The sequence below is a fragment of the Bufo bufo genome, chromosome 1 (assembly GCF_905171765.1).
Source record: "Bufo bufo chromosome 1, aBufBuf1.1, whole genome shotgun sequence".
Lineage (NCBI taxonomy): Eukaryota > Metazoa > Chordata > Amphibia > Anura > Bufonidae > Bufo > Bufo bufo.
This window is the reverse complement of record NC_053389.1, coordinates 187395571-187416986: the sequence shown is the minus strand read 5'-3', so window position 1 is coordinate 187416986 and position 21416 is coordinate 187395571. Positions and strand designations below refer to the sequence as shown.

At 42.6% G+C, this 21416-nt stretch overlaps 1 protein-coding gene across 4 annotated transcripts in view; it reads left to right on the top strand.

Moving 5' to 3' along the window:
• PPFIA3 (PTPRF interacting protein alpha 3) overlaps positions 1–18986 on the top strand; it is a 130322-nt gene extending 111336 nt beyond the window's left edge. For all 4 annotated transcript variants that reach the window (XM_040433485.1, XM_040433503.1, XM_040433495.1 and 1 more), the window contains 3 exons: positions 3815–3986; positions 4930–5000; positions 16563–18986. In XM_040433485.1, the coding sequence (XP_040289419.1) occupies positions 3815–3986; positions 4930–4985 (228 nt within the window). In that variant the 3' untranslated portion in view covers positions 4986–5000; positions 16563–18986. The remainder of the gene's footprint in view (positions 1–3814; positions 3987–4929; positions 5001–16562) is intronic.
• Positions 18987–21416: the final 2430 nt, after the last annotated feature.

Here is a 21416-nt window from a genome sequence, read left to right as displayed (position 1 = left end):
GGCACGGAGCATTAACATGACTGATAATGCTCCATGCCACGCACGGCATCCGCTCGTGTGAAACAGCCCTTAAACAGCAGACTGGTCACTTCCATGCACGGCACTGCAGCACAGTCTAATTCACTTGAATAGAACTGTATTGTAATTACCAGCCCTATGCAGGCAAAAAGGTGCGCTGCTGTCAGAAAGGGATCTTTGTAAACTTGGTATTCACAGCACATTTTGGCAGCAGTATTCTGTGAATAGTTACAGTTGCAAGAAAAAGTATGTGAACCCTTTGGAATGATATGGATTTCTGCACAAATTGGTCATAAAATGTGATCTGATCTTCATCTAAGTCACAACAATAGACAATCACAGTCTGCTTAAACTAATAACACACAAAGAATGAAATGTTACCATGTTTTTATTGAACACACCATGTAAACATTCACAGTGCAGGTGGAAAAAGTATGTGAACCCCTAGACTAATGACATCTCCAAGAGCTAATTAGAGTGAGGTGTCAGCCAACTGGAGTCCAATCAATGAGATGAGATTGGAAGTGTTGGTTACAGCTGCCCTGCCCTATAAAAAACACACACCAGTTCTGGGTTTGCTTTTCACAAGAAGCATTGCCTGATGTGAATGATGCCTCACACACAAGAGCTCTCAGAAGACCTACGATTTAAGAATTGTTGACTTGCATAAAGCTGGAAAGAGTTATTAAAGTATCTCCAAAAGCCTTGCTGTTCATCAGTCCACGGTAAGACAAATTGTCTATAAATGGAGAAAGTTCAGCACTGCTGCTACTCTCCCTAGGAGTGGCCATCCTGTAAAGATGACTGCAAGAGCACAGCACAGACTGCTCAATGAGGTGAAGAAGAATCCTAGAGTGTCAACTAAAGACTTACAAAAGTCTCTGGCATATGCTAACATCCCTGTTATCGAATCTACGATACAGAAAACACTAAACAAGAATGGATTTCATGGGAGGATACCACAGAGGAAGCCACTGCTGTCCAAAAAAAACATTGCTGCACGTTTACAGTTTGCACAAGAGCACCTGGATGTTCCACAGCAGTACTGGCAAAATATTCTGTGGGCAGATGAAACCAAAGATGAGTTGTTTGGAAGAAACACACAACACTATGTGTGGAGAAAAAGAGGCACAGCACACACATCAAAACCTCATCCCAACTGTGACGTATGGTGGTGGGGGCATCATGGTTTGGGGCTGCTTTGCTGCGTCAGAGCCTGGACGGATTGCTATCATCGAATGAAAAATTCATTCCCAAGTTTATCAAGACATTTTGCAGGAGAACTTAAGGCCATCTGTCCACCAGCTGAAGCTCAACAGAAGATGGGTGTTGCAACAGGACAACGACCCAAAGCATAGAAGTAAATTAACAACAGAATGGCTTAAACAAAAGAAAATACCCCTTCTGGAGTGGCCCAGTCAGAGTCCTGACCTCAACCATATTGAGATGCTGTGGCATGACCTCAAGAAAGCGATTCACACCAGACATCCCAAGAATATTGCTGAACTGAAACAGTTCTGTAAAGAGGAATGGTCAAGAATTACTCTTGACGTCTGATCTGCAACTACAGGAAACGTTTGGTTGAAGTTATTGCTGCCAAAGGAGGTTCAACCAGTTATTAAATCCAAGTGTTCACATACTTTTTCCACCTGCACTGTGAATGTTTACATGGTGTGTTCAATAAAAACATGGTAACATTTAATTCTTTGTGTGTTATTAGTTTAAGCAGACTGTGATTGTCTATTGTTGTGACTTAGATGAAGATCACATTTATGACCAATTTGTGCAGAAATCCATATCATTCCAAAGGGTTCACATACTTTTTCTTGCAACTGTACATTTGAATTATTGCACTTCTATAAGCAGTAAAGTTTTCAAACTCTGGACTGGCAGGCTGAACTCCACGTGTTAGTATAGTGCTGCTGCAAGGTATTCTCAAATTCATAGTAGGTGGAGGATAGGAATGACAGAATGATGGCATTATTGTCCATTTGATAGGCCTAGAATTCAGTCATGGTTAACCTCCGGTACACCAGCTGTGGTGAAACTACGACTCCGAGCATGCTCCATTCACTTCTATGGAGTTCTGAGAACAGCCAAGAAAGTGTACATCTTGGGAGTCATAGTTTTACCACAGCTGGAGTGCCAGAGGTTAGCCATCACAGGCCTAGATAAACATGAGACAGAGGGGAAAATACAATTTACACTTACTATATACCGTTAGATGGAATTTTCATCTGCCACGCTTTTGCCCATACCACATAAAAATGTATAGTAACCGAGCCGAGCTTAAAGGGTTTCTGTCACCCCACTAAAGTGATTTTTTTTTTTTTGGGCTAGTTAAATTAGTTATATAGCGATATATTAAAATATAATAGTGTTCCTTACTTTGATCCAGCAGTTTAGTCAAAAAACGAAGTTTTATCATATGCAAATTCGGTCTCTACCAGCAAGTAGGGCGGCTACTTGCTGGTAGCTGCTGCAGAAATCCGCCCCCTCCTCTTGTTGATTGACAGGGCCAGCCGGGATCTCCTCCTCCGGCCAGCCCTGTCGGCGTTTCAAAAATCGTGCGCCCGTGTTGAATCTGCACAGGCGCTCTGAGATGAGGAGGCTCGTCTCCTCAGAACTCCCTCAGTGCGCCTGCGCCGATGACGTCTTCTATTTCGATGATGTCATCGGCGCAGGCGCACTGAGGGAGCTCTGAGGAGACGAGCCGCCTCATCTCAGAGCGCCTGCGCAGATTCAACACGGGCGCGCGATTTTTGAAACGCCGACAGGGCTGGCCGGAGGAGGAGATCCCGGCTGGCCCTGTCAATCAACAAGAGGAGGGGGCGGATTTCTGCAGCAGCTACCAGCAAGTAGACGCCCTACTTGCTGGTAGAGACCGAATTTGCATATGATAAAACTTCGTTTTTTGACTAAACTGCTGGATCAAAGTAAGGAACACTATTATATTTTAATATATCGCTATATAACTAATTTAACTAGCCCAAAAAAAAAAAAGCACTTTAGTGGGGTGACAGAAACCCTTTAACATGCATGTGGGGGAAATGAGAGGAGTAGTTTTCGGTCATCAGTTATTTTAGGTTGTATCGCTACCTTTACTTCAGGCATGGGTGTAGCTATAGGGGTAGCGGGGAAGTGTCTGCTTTGGGGCCTGATCTCAGAAGGGTCCCACCCAGGAGGAGGACTAAAAGATTTCATTGTCTGGGTCCCCTCAACAGTATTATGTACTGACATTATATACAGAGACACTGTAGGAAACAGACGGAGCAGCTGCTGGGCCTAGTCTGAGAGACTGATCTTGACTAGACACAGAAGTGGGGGTTGCATGGGAGGAGGGGGTTTCCAAGTTTCTGGAGGGGGTGGGGAAGGCCCAATCAAACATTTGTAGTTATGCCACTGAGATGGTCAGGGGCTGAGAGGTTGAACCCCCTCTCATCATGAAGGGATTGCATATCCTTGCAATGTGCCGTCACTTGTTATGATGGGAATAATCCTGACCATACACATTAGATATTTATCAGCCAATTTTGCAGCTCAATTATCCTCCACCCTCTCCTACTGGGAGAGAAAAATGGTTGTATGTGCTTTATTTTAACCGCTCCAATCCTTTGTTTGCTTGCGATATCAGTAGACATGCTTATGGGACAGCTTTCATGTAAGATTTAGGTAACTACAATATAATTATAGTCGAGAAACCATTTTACAGTTCTGTGGTTTCTGGCATCAATTACAGAATCTTCATAAATTGTCATAATAAATCAGTTTTCTCATGGTTTCCCATCAATTTTAGGACAGTGCCAAGACATTCAGCCGGTCTCCCTCTTGGAGAAAGATGTTCCGTGAAAAGGATCTACGAGGAGTTAGTCCGGATTCAGCCGAAATGTTGCCGGCAAACTTCCGGACTGCCGCTGTCTCCTCCATTACTTCACCTGCCGTGCAACTACGGAAGATGCAGTCTGAAGGTAGACTTATGATGACTTACTGTATGTCTCCCATATGCATTAACAGAGTTTTCTCCTCATACACTTTTAAGACATGTCAAATATATCTGGACTCTACTGGGTTAATGAGAAGGTCCTGGTCATCTTTTTGCTTTAGACGTATGATCATTCCTTTGAAATGTATGATTTTATGCAGAAACATCTAAGCAAAATCTTGCTCTGTGGATTGATGAGGTTCTCAGCAGTTGGACCCACATCGATCTCACTATTACAACATGCCTAATGGACACCGTGGGAACTGGCCTTAAGCTTGCCATACACAATAACTATCTGTAGGGCAACAGATATCTGGCTAGATTTTTCCATGAACATTCACGCTCAGCTGTGTGGGCATGGGGCAGTGTGATAGTTCTTCCGTGTCTTGTACTTGTGGAAAGAAGGATCAGGTATGTTCAACATGCCCGATACTTTGTTCCCCAGGATATTACCCTCTCTCAGCTGAGCGTGCATGTTTATAGGGGGATGGCTAAACAAAGACATGGTTCTCTGCTGTATTTAAAAAGGCATGCCTTAGATCAAGAATACGGAACAGCTGCCCTGCTACTGGGCGATAAGGATGCTTGAAATAAAGGGCTGTACGTATCATATGCGAAAGGTCAGAGTCCAGCATCCATGGAAATCGGTAACATTTCAAGCTTTATTAGATATCCAAATAAAATCCATTGCAATGGATTTTATTTGTATTTTGAAATTGATATTGTCCTATGAAACAAAATAAAAAATCTAGATATGTATATGTTGCACAGATGTAAATTCCAGTTCATAAAAAAAAAAAGACTGAATTTGAAGCTGGAGAATTTCCTGGTCACTTCTGCACTAAAGCTCCAGTTTGCAGGACTTATAATAGAGTTGTTTTGGCGTACATCATGTGGTACCTTAAAATAAATTTCATCTACATTTTCAGGAAGTCCCTCCAGCAGCCAGCGAGCAGACGTCTCAGTCAGAACCTATTCCTGTTAATGCCGTCTTAATGCGGTGAGTGGGGAACTAGGGAGGATGGTGTCTCAGGAGGTGTTAAAACATCCTAACTTAGAACCGTGATGCAGAAGAGCTTGTACAGAGCGTAGCGTCATAGACTGCATCTCAAATACAGGTCATAAGAATTTACCAACTTTCCTGTAATACCTGAGCAGTCTGAAGAGAAGCATCTAAGGGTACTTTCACACTTGCGTTTTTGGATTCCGGCAATCTGTATGCAAATGGATACCATTTGTAGACGGATACAGATCCGTCTCACAAATGCATTGCAATACCGGATCCGTCTATCCGGTTGTCATCCGGAAAAATGGATCTCAGAACGAACGGAACTCAATACCGGAAAAGTTTAACGCAAGTGTGAAAGTACCCTAACCTTGTTAGAAAATGGCATACATAACAAATAAGAGTGTAACTATAATGTATAGTATATAAAAGGATAGAGGGTTTGATTTTCTGGAGGTTGCCCTGCAGGTCTGCTGTTGTCATGGACCTCTTGCCATGCTACAGGCTGCTTTAAATTGCAGAGCATCATGTTAATAGGGTAATTTTTCAATGCTTGTGATCCTAATGCTATACATATCTAGTCAGGGAATCTGCTTATCATATGTCTTATTCTGGTATATGATGTAATGGAGCATCTTCTGCTCTGACACCCTACTATTACTCAGAGTGTCGTGCCACTATAGAAAGCAGCTCCCATGCTGGAGGACTTAACATTATATCATTCAACATTGAAACGTGAGGTAGCCCACAGCTTTTGCTCATAAGGATTAGTTAAGAAGCTATCCTCATGGGTCTATCCCTATAAGCAATTTCCTGTTTTAATTCTTTAAAGGATAACTGTCGTATATATATTTTTTGGAGTATTGGATTGTGGTGATTAATATCACCTTGGTGGCCCTATTTCAACTTTTCACTGTGTATTTAATTACCCCTTAATTCCACATTTCTGTTCCCTTTACTGCCTACTTTTACCTGTGCTTAACCACCTCAGCCCCCCTACCGTAAAACACCCTTAATGACCAGGCCACTTTTTACACTTCTGACCTACACTACTTTAACCGTTTATTGCTCAGTCATGCAACTTAACACCCAAATGAATTTTACCTCCTTTTCTTCTCACTAATAGAGCTTTCATTTGGTGGTATTTCATTGCTGCTGACATTTTTACTTTTTTTTGTTATTAATCAAAATTTAACGATTTTTTTGCAAAAAAATGCCATTTTTCACTTTCAGTTGTAAAATTTTGCAAAAAAAACGACATCCATATATAAATTTTTCTTAAAATTTATTGTTCTACATGTATTTGATAAAAAAAAAAAAAATGGTTTGGGTAAAAGTTATAGCGTTTACAAACTATGGTACAAAAATGTGAATTTCCGCTTTTTGAAGCAGCTCTGACTTTCTGAGCACCTGTCATGTTTCCTGAGGTTCTACAATGGCCAGACAGTACAAACACCCCACAAATGACCCCATTTCGGAAAGTAGACACCCTAAGGTATTCGCTGATGGGCATAGTGAGTTCATAGAACTTTTTATTTTTTGTCACAAGTTAGCAGAAAATGATGATTTTTTTTTTCTTACAAAGTCTCATATTCCACTAACTTGTGACAAAAAATAAAAACTTCTATGAACTCACTATGCCCATCAGCGAATACCTTGGGGTGTCTTCTTTCCAAAATCGGGTCACTTGTGGGGTAGTTATACTGCCCTGGCATTCTAGGGGCCCAAATGTGAGGTAAGTAGTTTGAAATCAAAATCTGTAAAAAATGGCCGGTGAAATCCGAAAGGTGCTCTTTGGAATGTGGGCCCCTTTGCCCACCTAGGCTGCAAAAAAGCGTCACACATGTGGTATCTCCGTACTCAGGAGAAGTTGGGCAATGTGTTTTGGGGTGTCATTTTACATATACCCATGCTGGGTGAGATAAATATCTTGGTCAAATGCCAACTTTGTATAAAAAAAATGGGAAAGTTGTCTTTTGCGTTTAACTGCCTGAATATACGCTTAAAAGCAATTTTATTAGTAGTATCTTAAAAATCGTGCCGAGTCTGCCACATAATGAATTCGTCAGGCTAAACCTGGACAGGTGGCTGACTCCACAATTATAAGGGTATAGCCACTCAGTCCACGTTTTCAAAACGTGCAAAACTGGAATTATCAGTGTTGCCTGCTTTGTATGCTTCTCCTGATAATTAACCAGATGCACCAACAATTGCTCACTCTGTGTGCTGGAGTTGTTTATGGTTTATCAAAAACACCAGCTATAACATTAGTAGCAGCTAGGCTGCAACAATGTATCACAAGTAGTGAGAAAAGACCGATAGTAGATGGGATAGATAAGTTGCGGGTGAGAGCTTTATATTTGAGCTCTGCTTACAACCCTGCTGCTCTTTATCTCTATTATCCCATCACTAGCTTGCAAAAGGACAGTCTCTGCCTATTAGTGCGTCTGCTCGACGCGTTTCTATGTCACCATATAAATAGTAGCATGTCCTCAGGAGCAGAGTTACAGTGGCATCAGTGCAGTTTTATTTAATCTAAGATAACGTGCGCTGTGTCCACTGGTAGAGAGATTGTCTTTTGCCAAGATATTTCTCTCACCCAGCATGGGTATATGTAAAAAGACACCCCAAAACACATTGCCCAACTTCTCCTGAGTACGGGGATACCAGATGTGTGACACTTTTTTGCAGCCTAGGTGGGTAAAGGGGCCCACATTCCAAAGAGCACCTTTCGGATTTCACCGGCCATTTTGTACAGATTTTGATTTCAAACCACTTCTCACGCATTCGGCCCCTAAAATGCCAGGGCAGTATAACTTCCCCACAAGTGACCCCATTTTGGAAAGAAGACACCCCAAGGTATTTCGTGATGGGCATAGTGAGTTCATGGAAGTTTTTATTTTTGGTCACAAGTTAGTGGAATATGAGACTTTGTAAGAAAAAAATAAATTTAAAAAAAATCATCATTTTCCACTAACTTGTGACAAAAAATAAAAAATTCTAGGAACTCGCCATGCCCCTCACGGAATACCTTGGGGTGTCTTCTTTCCAAAATGGGGTCACTTGTGGGGTAGTTATACTGCCCTGGCATTCTAGGGGCCCTAATGTGTGGTAAGTAGGTAAATGACCTGTGAAATCCGAAAGGTGCTCTTTGGAATGTGGGCCCCTTTGCCCACCTAGGCTGCAAAAAAGTGTCACACATGTGGTATCGCCGTATTCAGGAGAAGTTGGGCAATGTGTTTTGGGGTGTCTTTTTACATATACTCATGCTGGGTGAGAGAAATATCTCGGCAAAAGACAACTTTTCCCATTTTTTATACAAAGTTGGCATTTGACCAAGATATTTATCTCACCCAGCATGGGTATATGTAAAATTACACCCCAAAACACATTGCCCAACTTCTCCTGAGTACGGCGATACCAGATGTGTGACACTTTTTTGCAGCCTAGATGCGCAAAGGGGCCCACATTCCTTTTATGAGGGCATTTTTAGACATTTGGATCCCAGACTTCTTCTCACGCTTTAGGGCCCCTAAAATGCCAGGGCAGTATAAATACCCCACATGTGACCCCATTTTGGAAAGAAGACACCCCAAGGTATTCAATGAGGGGCATGGCGAGTTCATAGAATTTTTTTTTTTTTGGCACAAGTTAGCGGAAATTGATATATATTTTTTTTTTCTCACAAAGTCTCCCTTTCCGCTAACTTGGGACAAAAATTTCAATCTTTCATGGACTCAATATGCCCCTCAGCGAATACCTTGGGGTGTCTTCTTTCCAAAATGGGGTCACATGTGGGGTATTTATACTGCCCTGGCATTCTAGGGGCCCTAAAGCGTGAGAAGAAGTCTGGAATATAAATGTCTAAAAATTTTTACACATTTGGATTCCGTGAGGGGTATGGGGAGTTCATGTGAGATTTTATTTTTTGACACAAGTTAGTGGAATATGAGACTTTGTAAGAAAAAAAATATATATTTCCGCTAACTTGGGCCAAAAAAATGTCTGAATGGAGCCTTACAGGGGGGTGATCAATGACAGGGGGGTGATCAATGACAGGGGGGTAATCAATGACAGGGGGGTGATCAAGGAGTCTATATGGGGTGATCACCCCCCTGTCATTGATCACCCCCCTATAAGGCTCCATTCAGATGTCCGTATGTGTTTTGCGAATCCGATCCATGTATCCGTGGATCCGTAAAAAACATACGGACATCTGAATGCAGCCTGACAGGGGGGTGATCAATGACAGGGGGGTGATCAGGGAGTCTATATGGGGTGATCACCCCCCTGTCATTGATCACCCCCCTATAAGGCTCCATTCAGATGTCCGTATGTGTTTTGCGGATCCGATCCATGTATCCGTGGATCCGTAAAAAACATACGGACATCTGAATGCAGCCTGACAGGGGGGGGATCAATGACAGGGGGGTGATCAGGGAGTCTATATGGGGTGATCACCCCCGTCATTGATCACCCCCCTGTAAGGCTCCATTCAGACGTCCGTATGTGTTTTGCGGATCCGATCCATGTATCAGTGGATCCGTACAAATCATACGGACGTCTGAATGGAGCCTTACAGGGGGGTGATCAATGACAGGGGGGTGATCAATGACAGGGGGGTGATCAGGGAGTCTATATGGGGTGATCAGGGGTGAATAAGGGGTTAATAAGTGACGGGGGGGGGTGTAGTGTAGTGTGGTGCTTGGTGCTACATATTGCTGAGCTACCTGTGTCCTCTGGTGGTCGATCCAAACAAAAGGGACCACCAGAGGACCAGGTAGCAGGTATATTAGACGCTGTTATCAAAACAGCGTCTAATAAACCTGTTAGGGGTTAAAAAAAATCGCATCTCCAGCCTGCCAGCGAACGATCGCCGCTGGCAGGCTGGAGATCCACTCGCTTACCTTCCGATCCTGTGAACGCGCGCGCCTGTGTGTGCGCGTTCACAGGAAATCTTGCGCCTCGCGAGATGACGCATATATGCGTGACTGTGTGCAGGGCTGCCGCCTCCGGAACGCGATCCTGCGTTAGGCGGACCGGAGGCGGTTAAAATAGGGTTGCTAGGCATGGTCCGTCTATCTGTTGAAGGACAGAGGACGCAGAAGCAGGCTGCATGCAGGCTCACATTACTGACAGCCAGGGACTGTAAGTAAATTATTAAAGCCAGGTCCTCCCCAGCAGCTGATAACAGTGCCTGGGCTGTGTGCACTTCTCCCTGTCCCTGCGCTTGGCAGACGCTCCCTCACTCAGCAGAGCTGGAGAATGCAGAGTTGGAGCAGCGCAGACCAGGGAAGGGAGATCTGCCATCTGCTCAGTGTATAAATGAAAGCAACATGTGGTAAGAGGACCCCTTTGTGCTGCAGGAGATTAACCCTTTAGGGGGAGGGCTCTGGTTACTGACACTTTTGGGGGGCTATTGTTACTGGCTAGTGAGGGCAGGCGGGATTAGCCTCAGGGTGAGGGCAGTGGCTGCCATCTTAACTGAATAGTGAAATTGCAGTTTTATGCAGACTGGTTGCTAAGGGCTGAATCTTATTAAATATGGGGTTAGTCCGTCTAATAGTAACTGATTCTGGAATATCATGTTATTAGTAACTACATATATGAAAATTGAAATTGGGGTCTAAATGTGACAGTTATCCTTTAAAGGGAATCTGTCACCTGCTTTTACCATTTTAAGCTGGCACCATCGCTATGTGGACTAAAGTACCTTTTTTCCCAGCAGTCTTCTTTTTACTTGATTTCGTTTTGTAGTTTTGATATAAAAGCGCTTTTTCTGTTATGCTAATTAGGGTCCAAGGAGCCCAGAGGGGCGTTTTTTTCCCTCTCTGGAGCCCAGTGACGCCCCCCTGCAGTGCCCAGCCCGCCTTAATTTGAATTCCAAGAATGCCTCCTGATCATCAAATAACCTCCCACAGCCCGGCAAATGGTTCCGCCCCCTCCCCACGTCATAGTCTACCTTATAGAAATGGCCCGTCCTTCTTCCTGTCTGCGGCCAGAAAACTCGCGCAGGCGCAGTACCGCCTGCGGCCTGCGCCTGTGCGATCATCAACCTCCTGAGGGCAACAGCCTCAAAAGTCTCACTGGGCATGCGCCGAGCCCAGTGATGTGACCTGAGCGCTGTTGCCCTCAGGACGTTGATGATCGCGCAGGCCGCAGGCGGTACTGCGCCTGCGCGAGTTTTCTGGCCGCAGACAGGAAGAAGGACGGGGCATTTCTATAAGGTAGACTATGACGTGGGGAGGGGGCGGAACCATTTGCCGGGCTGTGGGAGGTTATTTGATGATCAGGAGGCGTTCTTGGAATTCAAATTAAGGCGGGCTGGGCACTGCAGGGGGGCGTCACTGGGCTCCGGAGAGGGAAAAAAACGCCCCTCTGGGCTCCTTGGACCCTAATTAGCATAACATAAAAAGCGCTTTTATATCAAAACTACAAAACAAAATCAAGTAAAAAGAAGACTGCTGGAAATAAGGTACTTTAGTCCACATAGCGATGGTGCCAGCTTAAAAATGGTTAAAGCAGGTGACAGATTCCCTTTAAAAGCGTTGACTTAGCATCTTAACCAAAGTTCTCTGTTGTGGTCATTAGCCATTGAATATTCAGAGCCAGCTTCTGTAGCCACCAGCCATTAACTGTTATTGGATGGGAAGGTGCTGCTGGGCAAATACAGTCAGGTCCATAAATATTGGGACATTGACACAATTCAAAAATTTTTGGCTCTATTCACCACCACAATGGATTTAAAATGAAACAAACAAGATGTGCTTTAACTTCAGACATTTAGCTTTGATTTGAGGATATTTACATCCAAATCAGGTGAACGGTGAAGGAATTACAACAGTTTGCATATGTGCCTCCCACTTGTTAAGGGACCAAAAGTAATGGGACAGAATAATAATCATATATCAAACTTACACTTTTTAATACTTGGTTGCAAATCCTTTGCAGTTAATTACAGCCTGAAGTCTGGAACGCATAGACATCACCAGACGCTGGGTTTCATTCCTGGTGGTGCTCTGCCAGGCCTCTACTGCAACTGTCTTCAGTTCCTGCTTGTTCTTGGGGCATTTTCCCTTCAGTTTTGTCTTCATCAAGTGAAATGCATGCTCAATAGGATTCAGGTCAGGTGATTGACTTGGCCATTGCATAACATTCCACTTCTTTACCTTAAAAAACTCTTTGGTTGCTTTTGCAGTATGCTTTGGGTCATTGTCCATCTGCACTGTGAAGCGCCGTCCAATGAGTTCTGAAGCATTTGGCTGAATATGAGCACATAATATTGCCTGAAACACTTCAGAATTCATCCTGCTGCTTTTGTCAGCAGTCACATCATCAATAAATACAAGAGAACCAGTTCCATTGGCAGCCATACATGCCCACGCCATGACACTACCACCACCATGCTTCACTGATGAGGTGGTATGCTTAGGATCATGAGCAGTTCCTTTTCTTCTCCATACTCTTCTCTTCCCATCACTCTGGTACAAGTTGATCTTGGTCTAATCTGTCCATAGGATGTTGTTCCAGAACTGTGAAGGCTTTTTTAGATGTCATTTGGCAAACTCTAATCTGGCCTTTCTGTTTTTGAGGCTCACCAATGGTTTACATCTTGTGGTGAACCTTCTGTATTCACTCTGGTGAAGTCTTCTCTTGATTGTTGACTTTGACACACATACACCTACCTCCTGGAGAGTGTTCTTAATCTGGCCAACTGTTGTGAAGGGTGTTTTCTTCACCAGGGAAATAATTCTTCGGTCATCAACCACAGTTGTTTTCCGTGGTCTTCCGGGTCTTTTGGTGTTGCTGAGCTCACCGGTGCGTTCCTTCTTTTTAAGAATGTTCCAAACAGTTGTTTTGGCCACGCCTAATGTTTTTGCTATTTATCTAAAGGGTTTGTTATGTTTTTTTCAGCCTAATGATGGCTTGCTTCACTGATAGTGACAGCTCTTTGGATCTCATCTTGAGAGTTGACAGCAACAGATTCCAAATGCAAATAGCAGACTTGAAATGAACTCTGGACCTTTTATCTGCTCATTGTAATTGGGAAAATGAGGGAATAACACACACCTGGCCATGGAACAGCTGAGAAGCAAATTGCCCCATTACTTTTGGTCCCTTAACAAGTGGGAGGCACATATGCAAACTGTTGTAATTCCTACACCGTTCACTTGATTTGGATGTAAATACCCTCAAATTAAAGCTGACAGTCTGCAGTTAGAGCACATCTTGTTCGTTTGATTTCCAATCCATTGTGGTGGTGTATAGAGCCAAAAATGTTAGAATTGTGTCGATGTCCCAATATTTATGGACCTGACTGTATATAGTAATACATGCTGGCCTGTTAAATAGATAGCTGACCATGTAAAGCATGGGCAGGCCAGGTCCACCAAAAATTATATGTGATTTGCCTGCAATTTGCTGTGATGTAACTATTTTAGGCTGCCATTTGGCTGGGAGCCATACAATTTAGCATTTGACGCTGGAAAAAAAAAACAACAGTCATGTTGCACTTGAACATTTAAAGTCTGTCCTGGCAGATTTTGTCTTTTCCATCAAGTTTTGTTATTTTGGGACCTTCATGTCATGGTTGCATTATGTGCATGTTACCATACTCACAGTCATTACTTGTGATACCACAGTGCAACATGGTGATATTTATGACCTAAGTTGCTGTGTAGCTTTAAATTCCAGGTTCAGATTAGGTGAACCTACAATTACAGTATATGTCAGAGAATCTCATAATTAGCGACTGTCTAATATTACACACACAATGCATTCGGAAACTCTTCAGACCCTTTCACTTTTTTTCACATTTTGTTATGTTGCGGCCTTGTGCTAAAATAAAAAAAATTAAAATCAGGTTTTCCCCCATCATTCGGAACTCAATAGCCCATAATGACAAAGTGAAAACAGAACTTTATGACAATTGAAATTTATCTCTGGGGGCCTCCCATTTCTCTTGATTATCTTTGAGATGTTTGTACACCTTGATTGGAGTCTACCTGCGGTAAATTCAGCTGATTGGACATGATTTGGAAAGCCACACCTCTGTCTATATAAGGTCTCACAGCTGACAATGCATATCAGAGCAGAAACCAAACCATGAGGATGGAAGAACTGCCTGTAGAGCTCAGTGACAGGACTGTGTGGATGCACAGATCTAGAGAAGCAAACACAAAATTCTGCTGCACTGAAAGTTTCCAGGAGCACAGTAGCCTTCATAATTCTTAAATGAGAGACGTTTGGAACAACCAGGACTCTTCCTAAAGCTACCCCTCCCACCAAACTTAGTCATCAGGGAAAAAGGGCCTTGGTAGGTGAGGTGATAAAGAACCCAAGGTTCATTCTGTCTGAGCTCCAAATATCCTGTGTAATGATGAGCGAATCGAGCTTTGGATCCTAGATCCGAAGTTGATTCGCTCCAAACTTCGTTTTAATGCTGTATGGAGACCGATCTCCTTACAGCATTAAAATGTATGGGCTTCGGCGAGTCAAAGTGAGTTATGAGACTTCGGTGAATAACTTCGGCCCTCGATTTTAAAACTTTAAAACCATTTTAAAACATGGATCCGAATTTGGCTTTGGTACAGACTGGTACTTCAGTAACGTAGCCGACTTTGGATCAATGTTTTAAAATGGTTTTAAAGTTTTCAAATTCCGAAGTTATGTGAGTCTTTGGTGATAACTAACTTCGCCTCGCCAGAGCCCATATATTTGATTGCTGTACAGAGATGAATCTCCGTACATGGGACTGTATATTGGGGAGACTGGAGGAAGGGCAGTGATGTTATTTACATGGGACTGTATGTTGGAGAAGATGACGAGAGGGGAGAATTGTTATTTAGACTAGTAATGGTTCCCCTGCATAAATACCAACCTCTTAGTCCATGTTCACACATGTAGTTCCGGATAAGGAGATGATCAGAGCTGAGCAGCCTCCATGACTACACACTATGATGGGGTCCGTTCAGTTTCTGTGTGGGATCCTGTCTTTTTACCAGACAAAGAAGTCCTGCATGGAAGGATTTTTTGGTCCAGTCTTTTTAACAGAATCTGTGACAGATTCCCCAAGTGCAGCCTTCAACGCCCTTAACATAGGCCTACTTATTATTTATTTGCATTACTGCAACTTACGTACTCCTCTAAAATGGTAAGAGGAGTATTTTTATTCTTCTGGAAAAAATATAGTGCGACCTTTGGGCTTTTCTCTGGCCTGGCGTTGATTGGTTGCTTCTGCGGTCCATCCCCACCCTCTATAGCAAAGAACCTCCCTATCTGACTTCTCCTTTAACACTGCCATCCTGTAGCTTCCACCAATACTGTGTCCGCTTCTGCCCCTTGTGCCCACATTACTGTGCCAACAGTGCTGCCTAGTGCCCCCCTAGAGCCAAAGGAAACTGCTACAGAACTAGAAAATTCCCCAAAGAAAACTTTAGGCATCAAACCCCAGACCAGACCCCAAAATTAATACAGACTTCCTGACAGCCCTGAACATTAATATACACCACAGATTAGCCCCAAATTCATACGAAACTCAGAAAAGACCCCACATTTTTACAGACTACAAATTCGTACAGAATCCAGGATCAGACCCTAAATTCATGTGGCCTCCTATAACCTCATTCCCTTAATTGCAGACCTCTGATCAGACCCCAGTATTCATGTGCCGACCCTCCCCCACTCAGATCCCTGCAGACCCCCCCATCTCCCTACAGATGTCAGGTCAGACCTCCTAGTTCCCTGCAGACATCAGATCCCTGCAGACCTCAGATCAGACCCTCCCCCACTCAGATACCTGCAGACCTCAGATCAGACCCTCCCTCACTCAGATCCCTGCAGACCTCAGATCAGACCCTCCCCCACTCAGATCCCTGCAGACCTCAGATCAGACTTCCCCCACTCAGATCCCTGCAGATATCAGATTAGACAAAATAAATAAAACTTACCTCTCCAACTCTGCATCTTGGCTCTTCTTGCCTTCCTGTACTGTGACATGACGTCAGGTCATAGGGCACCTCTGCATGCACTATGAGATGACTATGATGTACTATGTCAGGATACAGTGCTTGGGGCAGCCGGAAAAAGAGCAGGGAGAGGTGAGTGATGGCAGTAATACACTCACAGCATTCTGGCTCGCAGGTAACTTTGTAACGATTACAAAGTAATTTTTATTTTTTTTACTGACAAAATTGAGCCCCCTTCTGCTGGTAGCAAGGTGGAGACCTAAGTGGGCGCCTACCTTTACATGCCTCTTGTACAAGCCCTGGCCACAACATAACAAAATGTGAAAAAAGTAAAAGGGACTTTCCAAATGCACTGTATATGTACACTATATACTTAATATAAAGCTGCTTTCATCACAAGTGTGAGGAAGATATGAAGGTAGAGCAGGGTAATCAGGCTTTCCTCTCTTGTCCTCAAAATCATAGTATAGCTAGTTGCAATATTTACTATTAGGCAACCTACATAAGTCAGCATTTATACATTATTATTACGTTATTCACCTAAAATGCTGTTTTATGACCGTTTTTGCTTCTGTATTTTCTTCCACAGGTAACATTATTAGGGCAATAAGTTCACTGAGGGCACTTTTTTGACATTCACTCACTTCGCCAAAGGGGCTTGGCCAATCTGAATATCATACCCCTCCAACCAAGGCACTTTCTGCACACCTAGACACTGCTCGCTGTGTCATATAGGGGAATACAGATGTGAACTGAACAGAGAAAAGCCCTGCAGAACATTTAAGACATTTTACATCCTCATGTTCTGTCTGTGGATCCAGGAAATAATCCGTCGTACAGGTGGAATGAAGGGAGCATGCACTGGAAACTCATCTTCATTATTTCAATTCTTTTCCAGTCCATTGAGTGCTGGTGGGTTGTTGCAGACCCTTTCAACATTGAGGAGGTTTTGGTCAAGAAGAAACTCTCTAAAATATAAAACCTTGGGTGGGACCAAAGGGGAATTGGTGAATAGTTAATATGTGACTTAGACTTTGTGTTTTGTTTTATGTTGGGTTCATCTTGAGCTATGCAGATTGCAGTCCATTCCCGCTCAAAAAAAATCTAATTTGACTGAAGACTCAGTACAAAGCCATGTTATACTCGATGTGTTGGATTAAAAAAAAAAAAAAGTCCTAGATGAGATGAGACTTTCCCTGGATGGACGTGGTGCAGAAGAACCTTTAACTGATACCACCAGAACATCACTAGGCTCTTTCCATTTATTCAAGTCCCACCAACTTCTCGTGGCCATGACAATGCCAATACAGCATGGCAACAATTTTGATCGTACTGTCATAAATATTTTTTTTTAATTTATTATTATTTATTTGTCATTTTACTTTTCACTGCCAGTCAACATAGCACTGCACAAGGTAGACGATGTGCACACAAGCGTCTCGTGTTCTAAATAGCTCGGCAGTTTTTCTTTTGGTACTCGGAACAAACTCAAGAACGTGCGTTCTACAAGCTGGGACTCCCGCTTCCGTAAAACAACTAGAAGTTGGTAACCTTACTAGTTTTACAACTTTTATTTTCTTTTGTAGGGTCTACAGATTCTTGTTTACAGGTGAAAAAAAGAGCCAGTTACATTGAGTGTTTTTTTTCATCTTGTATGCTATCTTGTGGGTCTGTAAGTGCTCGATATATTTGCGACATTACAGGTTTATGTGAAACTAATATGCCCTCCTTATTTCTGTGCCATTTCCAAACGGGTCAGTAAAACGGCTGTTTCACCGTAGAGCACACTACAAAAACTTTGGCTCTCCAGCTGTTGTCGCAAGGGGTTTTACAACAGCTGGAGACCCATAGGCTGCTGCTAACCCTTTCCCCTATTGTGTAAAACATATCAGTTGAAATATCTCAGACTGCTCTGTTGGATAACTCTTGAAGTGGACAAATGCCTTAAGTCATTAATCAGTTCTTAGGAGGACATTTACAAAAGTTACATTACAGTTTATTTATTTCATACCAGGTATGTCATATTGTTCTACTGTCTCCGGTATTTTATGTATCAAATCAGAAGACCTACTCCCATAGGGGGACAAGAGGCAGAATATTTGGCCCATGTCCCATTATATAAGTAGATAGTTCATGGTTACTTCATAAAGTTGTGTCTTTTTTTGTGTTATGACTGTGCCAAATAGGGATGAAATTATGATGGCAAATGAGGTTGCACCTCATCACTTCTCTGTGGTGGACATATTAACAGTATATTATGAATTACAAGCTATAGCCTACAACCATGGAAGAAGAGATTATACATTTTAGAAAAGCTCCAGGCAGATGTGAGATACCTTTGAGATGCCCCAAGGTTCATTGTGTTCAGTGGCAGTAATAATGGCAGCTAAAGAGGAAAGCCACAGATCGGCCGTTCGGCCCATCACTTGAGTAAGAGTACTTATGTATCATAGCAGTGCCTGGATGATGTTATACAGAAGCTTTTTACTTTACAGAGGAATATATTCTATAGGGAAGTGCCTTGATGACCCATTAAATGTTCTAGAAAGGCAGCTGCTTGTCAATGAGATGTCGGGGCCTTTCCTGTTTTTTTTTTTTTTTTTAAAAAGGTTGCTCTCTGGTCGTGAAAAGGTTAAAGTTCTGCTTTGACCATCGGGTTGTAGCTACTGATCTGTGCTGGTTGTCTGCATGATGTGATTCAACATGGTACATGTGCTTGACGGGGAAGTCCATCTAAAATCCATATTCTAGACATGTCAGAAGATGATGTGAATAGACATCCATGGTCTCAGACCCCCCATCCACCCAGACACAGCATCTGGCACTGAGCGCTGCAGAATTCATGTTGCGTTAGGGATTTTGAGTTCTAGAAAGAGGTTACCATGCCCAACTCCTTTGTTTTAGAAAATTTTAAGGCTCTTGGGATCCCACTGTTTTTAGGTGAATTTGGATGGATTTCTTATTCATAACATTTAGCTTCAGATCGATAAGATCATTTTCATCTTTTTGGAAGCCCTCTGGTAAAAAAACAAATTAAAAAAAAAAATATGTGGAGAAGCTAAATATATTTAAAGGGATACCAGTCGGAGACCTTAAATGGGTTGTCCAGGATTTTCTAAAGTTAGATAGATGGCTGGAAATGTGATATAATAACAGGTAAGCATTGCTTGTTTTTTTTTTTTAACAGCCCATTCACATCTGCATTGAGCTTTATGTTCTTCTGATCGGTCAGAAGAACAAAAAACTAAAAGTAGCATCCGTCTTATTCGCTCCTGTCAAAAGTAACTAATGTCTGACTGATCTTTACATTTTTCTGTTCTTCTGATAGATCAGAAAAACTGAAAGCTCAATACAGATGTGAACTCCCTCACCGGTCCAGCTCCAGTGTTCCACTGGTCTTTTCTTACATTGCTGATGAGCCATACATGCACATGACCACTGCAGCCAGTCACTAACATCAGTGCAAAGCTTGCAAGTACAACATGAGACCGCTAAATCCAGTGATTGGCTGTAGCAGTCACCTGGATGTGATGGGGAGCACTGGAGCATTGGTGTTGGAGTGGTAGGGGATTGAACAGGTAAGGCTACTTTCACACTGGCGTTTTGAATGCCGTTTGTGAGATCCGTTTCAGGGATCTCACAAACGGTTCAAAACGGATCAGTTCAGCCCAAATGCATTCTAAATGGATAAGGATCCGCTCAGAATGCATCAATTTGGCTGCGTTCCACCTCCATTCCGCTCTGGAGGCGGACACCAAAACGCTGCTTGCAGCGTTTTGGTGTCCGCCTGACGATGCGGAGCCAAACGGATCCGTCCTGACTTACAATGTAAGTCAATGGGAGCGGATCCGTTTTCACTGACACAATATGGTGCAATTGAAAACGGATCCGTCCCCCATTGACTTTCAATGTAAGTCAGGATGGATCCATTTTGACTTTGTTCTTCATAATGCAAACGGATCCGTTCTGAACGGATACAAGCGTTTGCATTATAGGTGCGGATCAGTCTGTGCAGATACCAGGCGGATCCGCACCTAACGCAAGTGTGAAAGTAGCCCAAGTATGCATAGTTGCCAACAGTCCCAGGAAACAGACGGAAAGGGTTTGGGGCCAGAACGGTCAGAGATTGTACCAGATTTACCCCAAAAGTTGCAGTATGCAGGTGTTTTCTGACCTGGACAGGGCTTAAAAGTCCCTAATTTTGTTGACAATTACTGTATGGTTATGGTTATTTGTATTTGATCACAATTGCAGCTGTATTATTATTATTTTTTTAAATACCAGAAATTCCCTTTTTAAATGTATCATTCTGGGCTTATCAAGTTAATTGATCGGTGGGGGTATTATATGTCACCTCCTTATTATTAAAATAGGGACCAAGGGGCAATGTTTTCAAATTTGATGGGACCCCAATTATTTGCATAGGACAAGTCTGATTGAGCTGTACAATGTCAATTTTGGAAAAATCCCTCAACATATATTTTATACCAGGGGGGTATCAGACAGAAGGGCAGAAATCATTCATTTACTAGTTAAAGCATTTTTATTTCAGATTTTTCTTACATTTTTTTTTTTCTTACTATAGTGCAAAAAAGTTAAGAAAAAAAAAAAAGCCATAGATATGTATTTATTTTTTTCTGGAATGCTGGTATAAAAATTATTTTATTATATGTTGTACATGATATGTTTTTATTTCTGTTGCTTTTTTTATTATGCATATTTGTTTGAGATGTAAATTAATTTTTAGCTCTTCTGTTGCACTGGTTGTACTGGTTGTACTGGTTGTTCACTCGTCCCTGTGTACTGAGTATTAAACTGGTCTGGTTTGCATTACTTTTCATTTGAGCAGTGCTAGGTTTACTTTCCACATTGGTCAAAAACCATTTACAGAGTAGGCCTCATCATATCTAAATATCTAAAATTTGGAAATTAAAATCACATCTCAATCACAGCATTATCGTAAAAACGTCTTTAATGGCACTACATCTTATTGCCCATGTGATATACAAAACCAGTGAAATCCATAGCGTTTTTTTGCTCTTCTTACATTATGTCTGAGCCATAAATCAGATGTACACATCTGGAGACGAGAGACTACGCCACAGTATATGCATATGTCGCCTGTTGACTCTCATTGTAAAAACGTACACTATATAGAATACATTTGTTTTCCGGGTGATTCCACTGCTTGGAATATACCAGCTGTCAGAGGTCAAGAGGATACCCTTTTGGCCTCCATCTGGGTGCATGCAGCCCTATAGATACATGTAGAGTACACGCTGGGAGCTTTTCTGGTGTATATGCCAAACATAGCACTTAAACACAATGTGGACATAGGCGTAGCCCTTAAAATCATCCTGTGGCCATATCATCCTAAGGATCAGTGGGGTCACCACTATTATGTTCTGACTTTTATTAAGGCTGTTTCACTGACATCAGGAAC